Source organism: Phasianus colchicus, chromosome 16 (genome assembly GCF_987193195.1).
Source record: "Phasianus colchicus chromosome 16, bPhaCol1.hap1.1, whole genome shotgun sequence".
Taxonomy (NCBI): domain Eukaryota; kingdom Metazoa; phylum Chordata; class Aves; order Galliformes; family Phasianidae; genus Phasianus; species Phasianus colchicus.
The window spans coordinates 5,391,303-5,412,699 of record NC_143451.1 but is presented as its reverse complement, the minus strand read 5'-3'; the positions used below and the strand labels follow the sequence as shown (position 1 = coordinate 5,412,699).

Here is a 21,397-nt window from a genome sequence, read left to right as displayed (position 1 = left end):
ACCAAGTGAGAAAGGATGGAGCAGCTTCACAAGCACTACATCTGAGGTTTTTTTTTTCTGGTTCCCAGTGATATTTACCTATCAAAAATTTGCATACAAAGTAACTCATGATCTCAATGCAACCTTAGTTGCATTCCTGCAAGTCCGCAGAACTTCAAACTGACCACAATTTTATGCAAATTTCTCACATTACACCGCTTTTGGAGCTCTTTAATATGACAATGCTGCCTAAATATCTGTCCCTGAAAGGATGACATCAGCTGACACAAGTCTCATACATGATCCCTCATGGGCTATAGGAGAAACAGATCTTGCTTCACATGAACTAGACAAACTTTTTTCATGTAATTAAACAAGCATGCATGCATACATATCTACAAGAGAAACTATAACACACACTAAGCAAACTGAAAGTTTTTCCATTCTCACACTCATGATTTTGTTCACATTACAATGATCAACTCCTATTTACACAAGATTTGATGTGTAAACCATAAAAAGAAAATGATAAATTAAAACATAGAGGAGAAACTGAAGAAAAACTACACTGAAAATAACAGTAGTTTTAATTGTCTAACATCTTGGTTATCCTTACAAAACATAAGGAAAGGTAACACCCATATCCCCTCTATTCACCTATGATATAAATAGGATATGAAAATACTAACTCTATTAATATATCTTTAATGATGCTCTCTTTTGTGTCTGGGTCAGTAAAAGGAAAGATCTCTTTCTTCTCAGAGATTACTGCTAAATTCTACACAGAGAAGACCTGGCAACAGACACATGCAGGACCTCAGAAAGGGCTATGAGGTTCCACTGGACTTCCACTAAGGCCTCATCTTCTAACCAGCCTGATTTCTGCAGGACACACCTCAGCACATTAATATTCTTGTGATGAACTAAGGAAAAGTAAACTAGGCCAAAAAAGCATTATAACAGAAATGCGGTATGTATGGGGTTTTTGCAGTATTCTGCATAAGGTGATACAAATAAAGCCAGAAAAATTCCAAATTGCAAAGACTCATTTATTTCACTTCTCAGTGATCTCAGACTATTTTCGGACACTGCCTTAGAGTTTCAGATCCCATCGTCAATATAACAGTAGGGGAAAACAGAAAGTGTGATCACATTTAAATGAGTACTATGATCCCAATTCAGGAAAGCATTTCAGCATGTGCTTTACTGTAATTTCATTGCTTTCTTGGCCAGGAATGTATCTAGACACGTGCCAAAATGCCTTCCTTTACTGGAGGCTGTCGAAGGAAATACGGATTAACTGTAATTTGTACCATGTGACTTTACAGCACTGTAGCTCTGAACAGCACGTGCATCATACTTCCACTTTTTTCTCCTCATTTTTCAAAGAGAAATCATATGGCTCAGATAATCACTCTCTAAATTACAGTGACAATTATAAAAGGAAAATTAAGCGCAGATTACACAACAGTAGTATGTATGCCTTTTCTGTTTCCTATTTGCTAATTTGATTAGTTAACAATACCAGACATTGTTGCCGTTACATATTGCACTCAGTTTTCACTACTTCTGAGGAAAGACCATCCTTCTCTTATACCTAAGTGGCCTTTTTGCTGACACAGCCACAATGGCACCAACTGAAAAAAGTGGACTTATAGATTGTGATCTCTTTTAATGTCAGTACAAAAAAACTGCTCCGTGCAATGCAGTAGTTAAATTTCCCACGTTAACTTCAATTCCATGCAGCAAAATGAGCTCTCTTCACACATTTTCTGTAATATATGGGATCAGGTCACTGCGACACCTCTGCAACTAAACATATCCGTACAGAAAAACACGGTGCTCCTATTCTTTGGACATTCCAATGCCAATAATATGCTTCACTAAAGAAAGCACAGAAAATAGTACTGCCACATACACAGCAGCATCTCAAAATTAGGTCCCAGTTGAGTTGCTGATGAAGAAGCAGATGCACAAAGATAAGGAATTAGCTAGCCTGTGCTACTAACGTTCTTCCTGCTGCACAACATGACAGTCAAAAACGCCAGGTAAAATTTCAGTGGTGATTATTTAAACAGATTATTTTACAACTGTTTCAAAAAAACAAACACTGAGGCTTCACAATTGCTATTTCTTTGAACACTGTATCAGAAATACATTCAATAAAAAGGATGTTTAAAAAATCCAAGGATTTATAAATCATTTGAGCCTACTGTACTGTGTCTTGATTACTGCTGCTCAAGGAAATTTTTTCTTTGTTTTTGTTTTAAATAAGATATTAAATCTCAGAGTGACGATCCTGAAATATTTTTTTTTTTATAATAACAAAAAATAATCCTTCACAGTGCTCTGTGTCTCATGACCACTTCCCCACTGCATCTACTATCAAAACTGTATTAACATCTCCCAGCTAGATTTCAGAGATCTTAAGTGATGTCCCGCTCCATGCATTACATGGTATTTTCCTCAAAAGAGAAATCAGATAATTCAATACTTCATGAACCTAAAGATCTTATCCATAACGTCTTGCAACTGTAGTAGGTTAAGGGAATTTCTCTAAGAAAATACTGAAGGAATGAGGATGCCACTACCGCAAGGGAGGACTGACACTTACTCATCTTCAAAAGGACCGTGGGCCACAAGGAAAAGAATGGAAATATTGTGTCCACTCCACGTTAACAACAGTGGGGTTAAACTATAAAATGAAAAGACTTCAAGCCAGGCAGTAGGAAAAAAAAAACTCCAGTTGAAGTGTATCATGCCTGGAGAGGATTGAATCTCAGTCGTTCAAGATCTTCAGAACAGGCACAGAAAACATCTGTCAGGAATGACATAGGCAAAGTTCATCTTCCCTTCAGGCAGAGAAGTAGACTACACGATCCCATAAGGTGCATTCCTTCCCTGTTTTTCTCCATCTCTGTGATATACACATCTGTTCTTGGAGGTGGAACTTGCACTTTGTGAGTTTTCCTATTTGTTTGTGGCTATTTTGCATTTTCAATCTTGCAGGCAAAGAAAACAGCAGGAACACGAGGCTAAAATAAAGAGAAATAGAGCCTCACAATATCCTAACTGCAAGGGTAATTAAACATTCAAACAGTTCAGTAGGGTATCAGTGAAACTGATGGATTTGAAATTACTTGGATGTTTAAAACAAGATTAAATATCTTCCAAGAGGTCTGTTTTCAGCCAGTCTCAGGGAAATCCTGCAGCATGTGTATTCAAGAGGACATGCTGAATTATCATAAAGATCCTCCCTGGTTGAGTGTCTGAGTCTGTGAATCTGAAATCCCTCTTCACAGCAAGAAACCTTTTTTTGTATGAATGTATACATTCACTTTCTGACTCTGAAGTTAAAAAAAAATGAAACGACAAAAAATAGGTTTTGTTACATGTGAGAAATGATTTTTGTCAAAGAGTATGGAATCAATTTTTAACAATGTTCTCTCCTGAGACAGAAAAAAAAAAAAATACTATATAACATTAATTTGACTTTTCTATTGCTGCAGCAGTAAATACATTTAAAACCTCCTGTCCTGACTGTGACCAAAAGCTAACTATTAAAGGAACTGAAAGGGTTTTTTTTTCCTCCAAAAAATGCGTGGAGGTTAAATAACACTAACTACTTCACTGAATTCTTAAATCACAACTGATACATAATGAAGAAAAAAACAACAAATAAATGTTACCTACATTTTTATACTTGCCTCCAAGGAACACACTGCTTAAAGGGAATTATCCAAGCATACAGAACAAAGTGCAAAATGCAATGAATATTAACAATGCAGTGGTATCACTGTACAGTATGACCACAGAGAAATTAACACTTTTGTTTTAATCCTTAGGATAGGGAACTAACAGCAAAACGGATGGCAATTTAAACAGTACATTTGAGAATCACCTCATGAGCTAACAGGCGTCATACTCAAGAAGCATTTTCACAAGTACTTGAAGTGCTTGCTAGTATACAGTGTTCCCTAAAAATATATCTTGGATCTGTCTCTGAAGGTGTCTGTCTGCCAACTCAAACTATTTTTATGCTGTGGGCCACGTATCATATTTTTTGAAAATGAACTGAAGCGTGGTACTCAGAATTCTAAATAATAAAGTGCAAAATAAAGTTTATGCCATTCGAGTGACAGAGAAGCGTCTCAAGTAACAGAAAAAAAAACCCAAACGTTATTAAAGCAGCAAAATGAGAGAAAACACAGAGGTACGTGCTACAGAAAACGAGAAGCATGTCATAAAGACAGTGTATCACAACAGCCTGATAGAAGGGTATGGGGAAAATGAGGCACTGGTCAGCTGAATACTGTGTAAGAGAAAAAGAATAAAATAAAGAAATATGGGTGTAAATGCTCTGTTCAGTATTTCAGTACTTGAGCTTAATTTTTAGAACCTGGGGGAGGAAGATGTTCACAATTAACTCAACATAAATTGAAAATGCAGAAGAGAACATCGACCATCTATCCAGAAGCACAAGACACTTCCTAATATTCTGAAATCTCTCTCATGCAAAATAAGATTCACGAGACTACCTTTTCCTTTTTGATTTACCATTTCTTACTGGAATCAAGAGAGTAACTAATAAGCTGATAGGAATTTATCAGCACTTTCCTATTAGTCAGCTAAAGGAAACCTTCTATTTATTTTTTTATTATTATTTTTTTTATTATTATTTTTATTTTTATTTTTTTTACCATTTTGTAAGAATCAACCAATACCAAAGTAAAAGACAAGCCTGCAGTGAAAAGCCTTCCACCAGAAAGTCTGATGATCACCACATAAAGGATGTGCTTCACAGACAGTTAAGAGAGTCAATGCCTCTTGCATACGTATCACATACGTAACGTGAGTTAATAACACAACTGCTTTTAGCCTCGTGCCTGTAAAGAACATAGGCTTCCTAGAAACATTCTGCTCCTCGTAAGTCTCCACCAGTTCAAGAGGACAACTTCAGAGCTTTCTCTCATTGGTATAAAACTTATTTTTCGGAAAGCTGGTAAATTCTCACTTCCTTGCAGTTATGAAATACAGGCCACCACATATCTTAATCTGCATCTACGGGCCAACTTTCTCCCACACCTCTGCTAATAACAAAGACAAGATAAGATATTAAACACTACTTCTACCCATTTAAAGAAGAATTTAACACTGATAATACGTGGAGTACTAAGGCTAGAGACATTTATGGAATCAGACTCACCTCAATCCCCAAAAAGATGATGGAGCAGCTAGTCCTGGAAACCATTTTACATGAAAGACAAGAAAATCATCTGGAGTAGTCAGCATAGCTTCAACAAGTTACGTTTGAGCAACTCAATGAGACTCTACACAATCAAACAAGTAGACTGGTAAGACGAGAGGAAAGGAGTAGATATTGTCTACCTGAACTTCAAGTAAGGCCTTTCACACCAACTTCCGTAAGATCGTCATAAGCAACCTGTCAATATAGGGGCTGGATAAACAGTGAGGTGGTTTGAAAATTACCTGAACAGCTAAGCCTGGAGACCGGTAATCAGTGGCGCTAAGACTAGCTGGAGGTCAGTAACAAACAGAATACCCCAGGGGTCAATACTCGGTTCAGTCCCATTTAACATCGTCATTAATGATAGGGCAGAGTTTGACATCAGCAGGTTTGCAGATGACAAGCACTGGGAAGAGTGGCTAACGGGTCAGAGGGTCACACTGCCATCCAGAGGGACCAGAGGTCAGCAGGGGGAAGTCCTGAATCTGGAGAGGAACAACTCAGGCACTTGCACATGCTGGGGGTACCCTGCTAGAAAGCAACTAGGAAGGAAAGGTCCCAGAAGCCCTGGTGGACACTGAGCTGAACATGAACCATTACTGTTCTTTTGGTAATGAAGGCTAATGATACTCTGAACCGCATCAGGCAAAGAACTGCCAGAGGGAGGTGATCCTTTTTTCTCCATTCAGCACTAGCAACTTATATATTGGAGTACTGGGTCCAAAACTGGGCTCCCCAACATAAAAGAGACAAAGACACACTGGACAGAGATCAGTGAAGGGCCATGAAGATGCTTAGCGAACTGGATCGTCTCTTGTATGAGGAAAGGTCAAGGGAGCCAGGGCTGTTTAGCCCAGAGAACTCTCATCAGCATGTACAAGTACCTGAAGAGAGGCTAAAAAAAAAATAATAATGAAGCCAGGCTCCCCTCATTGGCGCTGAGTGTGCTGCTTGGATGTGGGGCTGGGACCCCTGCTCTCGGTGGCCTTGCTGGGGCAGGCTGGGACTAAGCGACAAGAGGTGCCTCTAACCTCAATAATTGTGTGACTCTGTATTTTCAACATTTGTGTCTTACTATAATAAAAAAAGAGTACAGTAACAAACATTTTAAAGCTATCATGTGTACTTCAGAGAAAAGACTTACTGACCGGCCAAGAAAATTAGATGCTTTTTACAGCCCCAGTACAAAGCTTTCTACGTTATTAAAAGACTGGCACTACACAACAAAAAAGTAATGCCTGTCTTGCATTTTTGTCTAGTGCGGTGTATTTTTTTTTTATCTGTAAAAAAAATTACTAAAGGCAGGTATAAGATATCTACTGACATTTTTAGGTCAATACACTTTCATAGTGTCTAAGACATTCGGATACAACAAAAATAGCCAATCATCACAAAATTTTGAGATGCCAGAAAAGCATGCTTTTTGGGAACAGCTGATGTGTTCAGTTACAATATATATCACAAGATATAAGAGTGGTTCTCAGCATCTTTTTCAACAGTTGATGCTATCATATCATTTGAAACGGTAAATCCCACTCACTGCATAAATAGATGTCATGCACAATTTTAAAAGGTCTAAAGAAAGGAGGGATATTCCTCCCTTCTCTACAAGTATACATCTACATTCGAAAAGTAACTCACACTGCAGACATAATACATGTAAAGGAAAGTATAGTAGCCCTGCAGTCATCATGAGGAGTTGCCATCATAAAGCTGATTACAGTGACAATTACAATGAACGTGGAGCACAAGGCATAACATCACAAGCTTTAAGAGAACTAGCAACACATTACCAAATGTCACTCAGATGAGATTTCAAGTGCAAGCATCCCTGAAACGCATAGGAAATTTTGTCATGGATTGAAAGTTTCTCTTAATGATCAAGTTTACACTACAGCGCACGAGAGCACAGACTCAACTGTCAGTCCAGTCTCCTCACCTTTTTAACACTGTGACTCTCTAAAATCTACTGCAGATGAAAGTTCATACGATCTCCCTTCTGCTCAAACCTGCACTTCCCTGTTGGGAACATATCCCACAGATTTGGCTTATAGCACAGGATGTATATACTGGGCTTAATTGTGCCTAACAATCGCCTTGGCCAGAAGAAGGTATTTTCAGATGGGAAATGTGTATGAACATCTGTTACGTTTCCCTATGCCTGATCTTAAGTATTTCTTCATGAAGGAAGGCATCCAAAAAAAAAAGAAAAAGAAAAAAAGGAAAAACCAACATTCATTTTTGCATTAAAAAGAACACGTACTCCATTCAATCCAGCAAAGTATTTCAGTTAAAAACGACACTCTGAGAATCTTGCAATGGATTTATCTTGATTCCTCTGTCAGCAGTGTTCAAAACTGTGTTCTGAGAACATATGTCTACGAACTAAGTCACCACAGGAGCTAGGCAGGACAGCTTCCCAGTATGCAATGACCAAGGATATAATGGAACTGATCCATCTTTCCTTTCCTCCATAATTAGTTTTGAAAAATTACTTTTGATCACCAACAGTTTCAGGCAACTGCTATAAACAGTAAAACGTTACACACAATACCTTGTTTGGTTGGTTTTGTTTTCCCAAGTGTGCAGTTGGATAAATTAGTAAGATTAGGGAAAAAAAAAAATTAATAAGAGCAGTAGAACAGTTTGAAGTATCATCAACTTAAAAACCAAGCAGCACAAGCACTCAGCATCCTTGGCTACTCTGTATTCTGATGACCCTAAATAAATAACTGTTGTTGCCTTTTTTTTTTTTTTTATTATTATTATAACATCAGTTATTAAATTTCATTCTAAGATGGTGTTGGAAGAGTTGTAGAGTTTTACTCCTGTCTGTACCTCAAATGTTGCCAAGAGTAAATTTCTTTTTGAAGCTGTGATTCAACTGTGATTATGTTTTCCAGAAGAATTCGAAGGTAAAGTTAAATAAGCAAACGTGAGCTTAATTAAAAACAAGCTTTTCTAGACTTTTCAAAATAGTCAAAATTGATGTCTACTCCTGTTCACACACAGAAGATCTAACACTAGAAAACTGGTCAAGCACTAATTTCCCTAAAACAAAGCAGAAGTCTAGAGTCAAAAAATACACAGATAACACTGTTAGAGAGCAGGGAACTATTTAGCACAGGAAGGCATACACCTCCAAACTTTCAGATAAATGAAACAGGTCCCACCTTAAGCACCTAGGTCAGTATCCAACTCAGCTTAGTCACATTCACCACACTCAGAGAGAAAAGTTCTTTCTAAGGAGTAAAGAAAGACTTCTCAGCATTACACTGAGGCTAGGAGTGGAAAACAAACAACAAACCACTGGACCTCAAAGAAAATCTTACAAAGCCAAAATATGAACCATTCTGACTGCTGACCATATAGGCAAGAGGCTTTTACTTTCTCAGCTTCCACAGCATCAAAAATATTTTTACCAAATAAATACACTCCTTATTGATTTGTTAAAACCATCACAATTAAAGAGGGTTTAGTCATCCTCCAAAGTCATCTAACTCGTATATTACAAGAAGAAAAGGAACCACGGTACCAATCTACTTTTGTTTGTTTTCTACAAAAATAGTGCACAAAATATAAACTTGCAATTCTTCACCCATGTTTAAAAAACAACATTCAATTTAGGACTATGAGAAAAATAAAAATTCCAAACTAAGATTTCAGAGTATTTTGCCAAAAATGCGGTTTTAAAAAATGCTTTTTTTTTTTCCTCTAATTTCCATCTGCAGGATTTGACAATACAAGCCTTACAAGTTTTGCTTTATTTTGGACATGAATAAACAGAATCCATAGAATTACTCTATCAGTAAAAATTATTCTGCTCTCACAAGCTCAAATATCCTTTTATTTTATTGCACTTCAAAAAGCATTGCAAAAGAAGCAGCCATGATCTTGCAGCTTACCCAGCTCCTTGTTGTAACAGATGCAGACCATTCAACCCAGAAATTAGTGACGACGTGTCTTTGCCCCACTCTCCCCCTCTGCAGGTATTTTCTGATATCTGCACTTACTGACATGATAGACAATAAGAAAGCTTCTCACAACAGGTATGGAAAAAGGCTTTCAACTTAGTCTGTAGCTTCTTGAGCAAATGACATCTCACAGAGAGTACATGTTGGCTACATCACTTCATTCACATATAATACGAGGTAAAAAAAAAAAGCTGTATTTCCAGAAGTAACAATGATAATCGGAAGTTATTGTAAATAAAGTTATTCAGACCATGTAGCACCATCTGCACTACTTCACTTGGGCATCGTATTAAAAGTTGCTTTGACACAGAAAGGAAAAAACTATGCAACTTCTATAGGGAGAGGGAAGAAATTTTAGATTCACTCTCTCCCAAACAAAACAAACAAACAGATGAAAAGAGGCCTGTTTGTCCTTCACTCACAGAAGAACTGAGAAGCACAGAAAAAGCAGCAGGAAACCCCTGCTATCTGCAAATACAGTATGCCACAACAGTCCAGAGCAGATCTGCACCTATGGTTAATGATCTGCTTCCTGCATTTCAAAAAGGCAATACAGTCAGTGTAAAGAGAAAGCATGCATTCCATCCCACTAGATTGCATTCTGACATCCAACAAGACTATTTCAGGCATCATGGGAAGAACTAAAACCTAATCATTCCTTTTTGTCAAGTATTATTCAAGTGAGAACTACTAAATTACACAAGTATTTTCAACAGAGACTTGCACAACAAAATATATCCACAATATTTTGCAAAACCAGGATGCCAAAAAGTAGGTGAAATTTTGTAGGTAGCCTCATACACTGGCATCTACCAATATGCTGAATTTATTCATTGCTAACACTTCCCCATGCAGCACAAAGACAAGAATTTTACAGGCTGGTAACGATGGAGCTGTGAAGCAGCCTGCACCACTACTTTTCACAGCATATTCTAAGCAATTCTCTCACTTGGCCCTAAAATAGAAAGGAACTGTCTCCAGATTACCACTTTCCCAGTTGTCAGTTCAACATACCAGTAAACCAGTTATGGAAAATCAGACAGAATCAAAATACCTTAAGAAAAATTTAGAATGATGAATGATGTAGGTAGAAGTACAGTAAATCCCAGTCTGTCCAAATAGTTAATCAAGCACTGTCCATTCCTTTTTTTTTTCTGCCTCCCCTTACCATCACACAAATAAATAAGCAAAGAAAGAAAAATAGGGACTTTCGATTAGTTGACTGAAGTCTTTGACAATGAATATAAACTTAAGTCCTCCGAAAATATTCTAGCTTTCCTTGTCACTCAGGCTAAAATTAAAGCATACTTTAAATGCACATTAAAAAATAGCGATCATCTTCAGACAATCTTTTTAAACTTTAAATTCAAGCAGCGCATTTAGTATAAAATCGACTCCTCTACTTAGAATTTTCAAGTAATTTACTGAACCGTCTTAGTAATTTCATCATCAATAAATTTTATAATAGTAATACCTATGAAAAACTCCTGCTAAACGGAAATGGAGCCACCTAAGCCAGACATGTAATAAATAATTCAGTTTTCAACATTAAAATCTCATGTATTACACTTGTGTTTTTAAAATGTACACATTTAAAATGTAGACATTTAACCTATTCTTTTGCAGAGCACATTTTTTCTATGGATTGCTAACAGTAATTTTGATTTTGCTCTTGGTAATTTTTACAAGAAACTGAACTGCATTTCACACATTTATTCTGATAACACATAAGAGTACAGCAACACATACTCAAAATTACTGCCAACAGGGCAGTCGTCCTGCACTCAGGTGGTCAGATGGATCTTTCTCACTCACGTGACATCCCACTGACTTCACTGTTTATCTGGACATAAGGGTTCCCCTGTGGGAATCAAATGGCTAAATATGGATATGAACCAAAGGCAGGATAGGAAGGCTTTTCCTGGATTGCCACATAGTGTTCTATGGCGTTTGTTTGGTCTCACCTGCCAAGGAAACAGTATGAGAGTTGTAATACGAAGTAGATCTCACTGCCCACAGCACAGAGTTGCTGGATGGCTGTACCTGCTCCATTCCTCACAGCAGCCTTGCTGAAAACCCACAAAGCTGCCAGTGCCTCTTTCGTGCCAAGTCAGAAAACACCTCTTCAACCATGAGGCATAACGCTATTTATTTACTGTTTGCTCTTTCATGTGATTTTTCCTCCTACAGTCACACCAAAGAGGAGGAACAGAGAAAGAAAATACATTTATTTTTCTCACTAATAATAAAAATAACTCTAATAAACAAACTTTTTTTGGAAACTCTCTTTTACTTGCTAGTTTGCAAGTATCATATTTAGCATGATTTGACACATTTGATGTATTAAACAAATTCATTCTTTAAACAAACTTTAAACAAATACATTATCTGCCCAAGAACATATATGTTCCATTTTCTTAATCTCAGTGAAATACGTGGCCTCAGTAGAAATACAAATCTCTGATATAATAATATATGCAACTGGGTAAATAGATGTTGTTCATCAGAAGTGTTTCTAGAGATGTATCCAGGATATCTGCCCTTTCTTGGCTGAATAAGTTTCACTTATTCTAGCGTCTCTAACCAGATGTGACAAACACAAGCAGATGTAGGATGAAGCTCACCAGTGAATTTACAAGAAGAGGCTGGCCAAGGCTGCATACATTTTGCAAATGTAAAAATCACATGCAGAGCTTAAGGGTGTAGAATCTTTAAACACTGGCTGTCCTTTGCGGAGATCTGTGTGCTCAACTCTGTCATGCAACACTAAAGGCCAAAAAAGCAAGAACATAAAAAAACCAAACCACCAAAACAACAGGAAAAAAAAAAAGCAAAACAAAGTTCCCCGAATCTCCGTGATGTTTTCTGGGCTGATTTTATATGCACACAACCTACACGTAAATGCAATTGAAAGTCATGGGGAATCCCAAATGAGAATTTCTTTCCAATTTCTGCAGAAATCCAGGCAAAGAAATAAATTTCAAGTTTATTTTTAAAACCTAAAAATATGTCATAGTCGTGGCTCTCGATGTGCAACCCAATGAAAACATCTGCATAACTACTTTATCAAGATACTTAAATCCATTAGAGTTCTGAACATTATGCAATTACTGCTGAGAAGTGGTTGATCAAGGTTTGTCTATAAAGCATCCTTTGCACCATGCCTTTTTGGACAGCTGGATTGAGATTTTGGAAACCTGTTTACTTTAAAAAATAAACAATAAATATTCACATACGTTAAACTGAATGCATGTACCACTAATGTAAATAAAAACTTGGGCTGAGAGAAACCATTTAGCGTTCCAGTGTAGCCACTAAGATTACACATTTGTTTTGTTTTCCAAAATTCAGCATTCAGGTGCTAGATTACGGCATGGGAGAAAAGAGGAAAGACTACACAAGAAACTGTATGAAGAAAATTTTTCATCCAAACCCTTTAAAAGTACCAAATTCTTTATAGAACAGTTCCTATTGCTTTACTATTTTAAACCTGTGCTTAACAGAGTAATGTAGACCTGGATATAACCTCCCAAGGAAAGAAAAAAGGATTTGAAATAAGGCATCCCGAATTTTCAAAGGGCCCTTTCTTCTAATCTATCTGCTTGGATAATGCGCCCAGAGTGGCATTTTGTAATGACAGCAACTTTCCAACAAATCAATAGTTATTTAATTCCCAACAAGCTCTTGAGTCCATTAAACCTGATTACATTCACCCATTTCAGTTGGGTGCAGTTATTTTTCCTACACCAGCACTTAATCTATAACAGGAACTTATGAGAACTTTCAAAAGCAATTTCAACATCAATCAGTATAGAGTGAAAGGCACGATTTGCTTGTAATTATTTATTGGACAGGATGGCACAGGGTCTGACTGAGCTCTGGTGTCCGACCTTCACCCCCAAATTCTAATGGATATTAAGGCCTGCTTGATGTGTTCATATGTGCTACTGGGTCTCACTATATTAAAAAAAAACACAACACAAAAACATTATCAGCTTGCATGGGCCAGCAGACATTTTTTCAGTACTTGATAATAGCCACTGTGCAATGCTATATTTCTTTTTTAGACATATATGTCTAATATGAAGCCTGAAGTGAAGAATAATTCATGATCTTGGAATGCCAAATGGACCTAAAAAAACAAACAAACAAACCTGTTTCATGTTGTGATTCTATCTCTACACCTACCAACTATTATTGTAGAAAAGAAGCACAACAAAAATTTTATACAAAAGCTTCTCCTCCAAAGTTAATTTGACTGATTGCTACCAGGACACAGAAATGCAGTACTACACAGTATTGTCTCTCGAGCCTTTTTATACATAGCAGCCATAACTACCACTTACAGGGGACATTTGGGGAATGCTTGAAAATTTTACTCCAATTCTTTCTTAGCATTTTTTACTACTAAAAACAACGGAATAGCTTTTGCTTTATTAATGCTTCCATGATCTATAAAAATCTTAAGTCTAACAACAGAAAATTCCACTTTTTGATAAAATCATTATAAAAACAGACATCACAGCAACAGTAAGTAAATCCAGTAACTGCCAGTTAACTTCTAAAATATAAAACTCTCTCTCACAAGCAGGATCTTGCATTCTCATGACTCAAAAGTAACACAGGTACTCTACGATATATTTTTACATACACAAAACCCCACAAACCGCTCTTCATTCAGCAAGATGCATAACGTATTAATTAATGCTTATTTAACACTATTCATACTTGCTGTGCTAAAACACTTAACCTAAACACATCACGGTAAGTTACTTTGTCTTATGATCTGCCGTGGGAATGCTGAGTCCCTCAGAAACGCAGAAGGGATAGCAAATCCTCTGCCCTGTGGTCAACCTCGTGAAGCAAAGGCATGAATGTTAAATAGCAGACAAATCAATAGAAGCAAATATAGCTCAACTACACCATTTATTCAGCCATGAGAGATGTCAATACACAGATTAGGGTGATCCATCTTTTTGATTTCCTACTGTCTTCTCACCGAATACATGAGAGCTTTTGCTTGTATTAAAAGTGTTTGCTTTCTCAACCATAAAAATTCCAATTATTACTCTAAGTGCACTAGAGTTAAGTTGCTTGTTGGAAGCGGCCTTGCATTACCTGAACAAGTCCAGCGAAGTATGGTGCTGCCGGCAGAATCATTGGCACTCCATATGGATGTAGCAAAACTCCTTGAGACGACAACATGGTTTAAGTGATAGTATTACTCCCACTAAAGCTAAACACATCAATTGAAAGTTAGGGGAAAATCTATATACCAACTTCTTCCAAACTCAGAGCTAGAACCAAATAACTTCTGTCAGGGGCAAAGCCCACATCAGCTGTAAAAAAAAGAAAAAAATTGACGTCAGCAACTCTTAATGTTAAATTTTTCTTCAGAGACAACAGATAGAGACAACAGCTGCAAAGCTAACTCTACCAAAAAAGGAAGGTGCTATTTTGGGACCAGCTTAAATAACATGACTAACCAACTACTCTTTATCAGTTCAGATTTTTAAGTAATAAACACATACAGTTCAAACTCCCCAACCTGGATTTCAAACAGGATTAGAACTAATAATAATATAGGAATTGACATATACATGACAACAGTTGCTATTAGAAGCTTAAAAAAAAAATCAGCTTTATTTTGATTGTGTAAATTACTGTTTCTTTATATTTATTAACTGTTAAACAATATTCATGTGAGAGTCGAAACTCAAGCCTGTTACATTTCATACGTATTGTTTTGATTCATTGTATTTTTCTTGCTTATTTTGAATATTTGAACTAGCTATCGCTAGCTAACAACTTCTTAGTGTACATTATATTTTAATGGCTTTTCTAACCTTTCACAACATCTATGTTGTTGCCTTTATCACAGCTTTTTGAAAAAGACGAATTTGACCTTTAGAGAATTTCATCTGTTCTCCAATTAAACTCACACTCAGTGTAAGAGACAAAAGGGGGGAATTCAGCCTGACTTTTTTCTCTAAGCAAAACAGATCTGCTTCTCAATGCACTATTTGCAAATCATTCTCTTCTACAGCTAATCATTTTTATTTTAGACAAAACAAGCAGTCATTAACACTCGTTATGTATGCAATATATATCTTCAATTGCAGATATGATTAATGACAAGAATTAAAATTGAGCAAGGTATTCTTAATTCAGTTAAGAATTAGGTGTTCAAAACTTTACGTTACAAGTTAGGAAAGTATTTGTCATCCTCTCCTTCAGTTTCTGAATAACCAGGGTGCTCCACATCACTCACTTAAGCTACTTGAGTTTGTTGCATAATTACTTTTCCAGATAACTAATTGCAGACAAGATTTGACGTGATACTCCATTATTTAATGTCACATTTTGACCATCAGGAAAGGTTTTCAGTAATTGATTCTCATGTATCACAGCAGCTGTATTGCATGATTTAGAAATCTAACTTAGCAGGTGCATGTTGACCCTTGTTACTAACAGCCTTACACCATTTCTAACTTTAGATGTTAAATAGTGACCCTGTATGAGGCTTTTCTTAGATGCTGCCAATGAGCACAGCAATTGTCATGTGATGATGCGATGTTTACCTAGATCCTTTTTCTTTTTATAGAGTGGCTTCACGTTTCTGTTGGGGATAATGCTGTTTGCCTCACTATGCTCAGCTGTTATTTATTCTTTCTTATTGAGAAATCTATAGTTTAAATTATTAAGCAAACTCTAACCTGACATTTTTAGCCAAGAGATTATCAGAGATTTAAATACAATACCAGTTATAATCTTTCACACAGAAATACAGAAAAAATGTCATACAGAAATATATCAACAAAAGACATGTGGGTAAGTGTATTGCCATTACAACTCATTTTAAATTATTTCACTTCTTAAAGCATATGCTTCAATTTTAACCATTACCTTTTGTTTGGTCTAACAGTAAGCTGCACTTGAAAAGAAAAGGTTTCTTTCAAATGGCTTTTGCAAACTGTACTTAAATGATTCCAACAGGACAACTGACATAACCACAGATTGTTAAGTTGCTCTGTAAAAACCAGTTTTTGTTTCAATACATTTGTAATTGATCTGATAGAAAACCAAAAGAGCAAGATGATTCATACAGGAAAAAAGCAGGCTCAAGGGAATGGTCAACATTTTCATTAATTGTTTTGGCTGATTAAATCTCCCAGCGACGAAGTTGGAAAGTTAATGAGGATGTTAAGAATTATAGAAAGGAATCTATACGCATATATAGGAAGAACTGCTTGATTACAACAGCTGTAGAGGAAATCCTTTATGTGTTATTCAGGTAAATGGAACAACTGTGTCACAATAGGAAATAAAAAAAACAACTAAGAACACAGGGAGAAAATGGGAGGAGGAAACTTTTTAAGATAAGGGCAATTCTGGAACACTTAGGAAAAAAAGCAAAAAACCTAATTATTATATGTATTTTGGTGTTGAGTAAGTGAAGTTATAGAACAGCTTTTCCAATCCAATATCTTGTCAAAGGAATCTAGTGACATTAGGCAGCAGTAGTCTGAAATCTTCAACTTAGAAGAGGACCCTTCCAGTCCTTTCCAAATAGTATAAACATTCAAGAATAATGAAAATGCCAAGTGCCTTAAAAACATTTATATTCACTACATTTCAGATTGGAATACATAAAAATAAACTTTGAAAATAAACTGTAGTTACCTGTTTTAATGAAAGGTTGCTTTGCTTGCCTCACTATAACAACATGCTTCTAAATGTATAGCTGTATGGCACTCCAAATCCAAGCTCTGACTTTCTGGTTGGGCTCTTTGATGATGTCCCATGTGTGCACCAGCTACCTAAGTTCGCACAAACCTCTGCGAATCAAAACCACAGAAGTACATACAGCTTTACTCGCATCTCCGTCCCGTGCCAAATTCTGAATTTACGCCAATGTAACTAATTACGTTCACCAGTATATACCAACACACTTGTTTTCACCGTAAAGTCTCCCTCCCAACCACACAAAATGGAAGTTTGTTCAGTTTCACAGTTCACCGTTAGCATTAATGGTCACACTTATTTTGCAAAAATTCTTGGAACGTATAAAATATCATTATAAGAAGCGCTGACAACTCAGGGAACAAGCCAGAAGAGAATTAAATATGCTAATAATTCTATCTTACTTTAGCAGAACCTACAGCCAGATTAAGGCTAAGCATGAGCCTAAAAGTATTTACTAGCAAAAAGCTAGAATGGTCAGCGCTGTGCGCACCAATCGCTTATCTAAAGTCACTGATGGTAACAGTGGCTACATCAGTATTTTCACTGCCTGAAAAAATTGCAGATCACCTATCTTGAACAACTTCACAGCTCTCACTTTCACACATTCTAGATAATTATAACACTGCTAGAAAAAAGACATGCTAAGCCATTTCCAGTACGCTGAGGGCATGGTTCTGTCAGCTGCTTCCAAACCCACAAGTGTTTTTCCATTAATATTTTTTTAAGGATTTTCTGACACTGAAAATTGAATAAATGAAAGACAAGAAAAAAGAACACTACATTTAAGCAGAATATGTAAACAGAAATAAAGTGGTGGTTTGTTGTTGGTTTTTTGTTTTTTTTTTTTTTTTAAACAACAGAATGTTACTAAAAGACAGGAGACAGGTATTACACATGAAAATAAATCCTGAAGATTTTGAAGCATCCTGTATACTAAAACAAACAACAGGAACAACGTAATTATTTTATCATGCTAGTCTGAACAGTCCCAGCTTTTACCACTTGAGTAATAGCTAAGAAGCTCATAAAAATACACTTATTTAAAACTTAGAGACAATTTTTGCCACAATAATACAGTGTACTATTTGAATTAATTAAAAGACTTGAATTATTCTACAAATGGACCGAACAAAAATCAAACTTCCAAAATCTAACATAGTACTCCCATTATGAACTTGCCTCCTAGAAAGAAAGTGATCTGAATAGGTCAGTTGAACAAGTCAAGAATGCTAAGGTAACAGTAGAAAGTCAGCTAATACTACAGTGAGGAATAAAACAAAAAGGTGTTGTGCTTTAGACCTCTTCCTTTCTCAGGTCTAATGCCCTAACATCTGTAGTTTTGCTATTTTTGCAGAGCTACTGACACAAGTGCTCTAATAGCAACTTTTTACTAAGTCAGCAGTGAAATCATTTCAAAGCAGGAGGAAATGGAAATGATTATACGGTAAGAACAAAAAGAGAAAGAATTAAAGCCACACGTGTGCCTGAGAACTGGACTGCACATTCAAGAAGGAAAAGGAAAAATGAAAATGATGCAAGAAGGACCAAGAATTTGATCCCAACGTCATATTGTATGCAAATAGTCTATTAGAATGTGTCCAGAGGAGGGCTACAAAGATAGTGACGCATCTGGAGAGCAAGATGTATGAGGTGCAGCTGAGGTCCATGCATTCATTCAACCAGAGCAGAGGAGGCTAAGCAGCAGCGTTGAGCTCTGCTCTCTAGAGATAACGACAAAGGCCTGAGGGAACGGCATGGAGTTGTGTCAGGGGAGGGTCAGATGGGAGGCAGGGAAAGGTGGGCACGGCCTCGAGCTCCTGAAGTTCAAGGAGCATTTGGACACCGCTCTCAGGCATAAAGTTTGGGTAGTCCTGAGTGGAGCCAGGAGTTGGACTCCACGATCCTTGTGGGTCCCTTGCAACTTGGGAGAATCCAGGATTCTATGGTACGATCCTATGAAACCACGCTATTCCACCAAGGCAAAATTAGATGCTTATTCATGCTGTGGTTGGAGATAAAGAATAATTTAACTTCTTTGGAGCCACATTGCCTGGAAAAGGCAGATCCCCGCAATGCAGTCATCAGCCGATCAATGATGTATGCTTTAATCTGATCCTGACAGAACTGATCTATTCGGACCACATTCCTGCCAAATAATTAATACTTCTTAATTGCCTGTATCCAGCCACATACTTCCAAACACTATACAATACCAACAAACGTCAAATAATTCCTACTCCCTTCCAACATTAGGCTAAGTTTCACATATCATAAATAATTCAAATTTCACTTTGGCACCCTCTTTATGGCTTATACTATTTCATATTTGATACCTCTTAGTTCTTCTTTAAGCCTCCTTTTTTCTGGCCACCTTTTCTGTTCTCCATTTTCTCATTAAATGTTCTCAGCCGTTTTCCAGTATAGGAAAATTCAGAATGAACAAAAGAACATAGTTTCCAGGTCTCTTGGGTAGTTTTCCATCATCTGCAGCAACGTAAGAATAATGGCTCTAAAAAAACATTACCAGATTTGTACCAACTCCCCTGCAATGAACAGGGACATCTATAGTTCGATCAGGTTGCCCACAGCTTAGTCCAGCCTGAACTTTAATATCTCCAGGGACGAGGCATCCATCACATCTCTGGGCAACCTGTGCTTTCTTACCCTTAGCATAAAAAACCTTTTTCTTTTTATCTAGTCAAAATCTCCCCTCTTTTAGTTAGAAACTATTTTCGTCTGTCCTATCACAACAGCCTTTGCTAAAGGGTCTGTTCCCATCTTCCAAATAGCAACCCTTTAGATTCTGAAAGCCTGCTACCAGGTCTCCCCAAAACCTCATCTGGGTTGAACAGCCCTAAGTCTCTTGGATTGCCTTCATTGGGGAGATGTTCAATCCCTTGGATCATTTTTGTTGCTTTCCACTAGACATGCCCCAGCAACTCCACATCTCTCCTGTAATGAAGACTCCACATCTGGATGCAGTACTTCAGGTCATGTCTCACCAGCACAAGGCAGAGGGACAGGATCACCTCCCTCAACCTGTTGGCCATTCCTCTTTCGATGCAGCCCAGGATATAGGGGGCCTTCTGGGCCTCGAGAGCATATTGCTGGCTCACATCCAGCTTGCTGTCCATTAGCAAACCCAAGTCCTTTTCGGAAGGACTGTGCTCTATTCTTTCATCCCTCATTTGTATTGACGGTGAATGTTGCCACAACCCCAGTGCAATTAGGTTTTGTCCTTGGGCCACTGTTTGAGACTGTCTAGGCCTCTCTGGCTGGCATCCCACCCCTCGGGCATGTCGACTGCACCACACAGCTCGATGTCCTCTGCAAACTTGCTGAGAGTGCACTCTTATTCCACTGTTGACATCAGCGATGATAGCATCAAAAAAGGGTCCCAGTACTGATCTCTCAGGGACACCACTCATCACTTATTCACATCTAGATCACTACTTTGTGCACAATCTTGCAGCCATTTCCTCATCCATTAAACATGTCCACTAATGCAATTACGCCACCACAGAAGGCCACTAGGTTAGTCAGGCTGTATTTCCCCTTGGTAAAGCCATGCTGGTTGGCTCATATCACCTCTTCCTCTTCCTCATGCCTTAGTATAGTTTTCACGAGGACCTGCTCCATGATCTTCCCCAGAAGAGCATTTCCATACATGCTGTGAAAGAGGTGAGCCGCCACTAACTACCAGTGATTACCACTGCTTGAATTAATCAGATTCAGACATTAAATGAACACAGCTGAAAAGAAAAAAGTCCCGCATGTCTTTTTTTTTTTCCTTCTCCCTTTTATTCTCCTGAACCTTGACTGCTGCTTTTTTTCCTATAACAATACTCGTCTTCCAAAGTCTCTACTTCTACCTTTTGCTAAAACGCTATGAGACCAATGGCTCTCTGAGGGCATTTGATGCACTATCCAAACTTGACCCTTGTCATCAGCTGCTGCTGTTATTCTACTCTTCTGTGCAAAGTTCCAAGTACGTGTACAAGCTGTTTACGCCAACTGCCAATTCCCCAGCCAACTCCTATTATACTTAACAGCAAAACCAAAACACAAGATGTGATGTTTATACTTAGAAGTTGCTACAATATCCATTTGCTAATCAAAAAAATCTCTACTGTCCTTCAACTCTCTGACACAAATATGGTTGATACAATCAGTCTACCAAGTTAATGAGTATCCTTGTTTAGACTCACATATAGAGAAAGGACAAAGGAATTATTCTACACACTAAAAAAGGAAGATCTCTCTGTTTAAACATTTTATTTTCTTCCAAAGTTGAAGTTTCTATTAGAAAAATCACATAAGCTCTTGGGACCAAATTAAAAACTATCTGCTGTTGAAAATGAACTTGATTCCGTTAACCTGCAAGCCCACCATTCCTCAACTAAACTGAAGTTCAACTTTTTTTAAACTCGCAATCCAATGCCATACTTGG

The 21,397-nt window shown here is 37.4% G+C and overlaps 1 protein-coding gene across 31 annotated transcripts in view; it reads right to left on the bottom strand.

Annotated features, from left to right (window-relative positions):
- The window catches only part of RBFOX1 (RNA binding fox-1 homolog 1), a 751,763-nt gene that overhangs the window by 224,671 nt on the left and 505,695 nt on the right, over positions 1-21,397 (bottom strand). For 4 of the 31 annotated variants that reach the window (XM_090151341.1, XM_090151351.1, XM_090151337.1 and 1 more), the window contains exon 1: positions 14,320-14,469. The exons of 25 other annotated variants lie outside the window; for them this stretch is intronic. In XM_090151341.1, coding sequence (XP_090007467.1) covers positions 14,320-14,406 — 87 coding nt within the window. In that variant the 5' untranslated portion in view covers positions 14,407-14,469. 2 more of the 31 variants (XM_090151344.1, XM_090151360.1) reach the window with 2 other exon arrangements.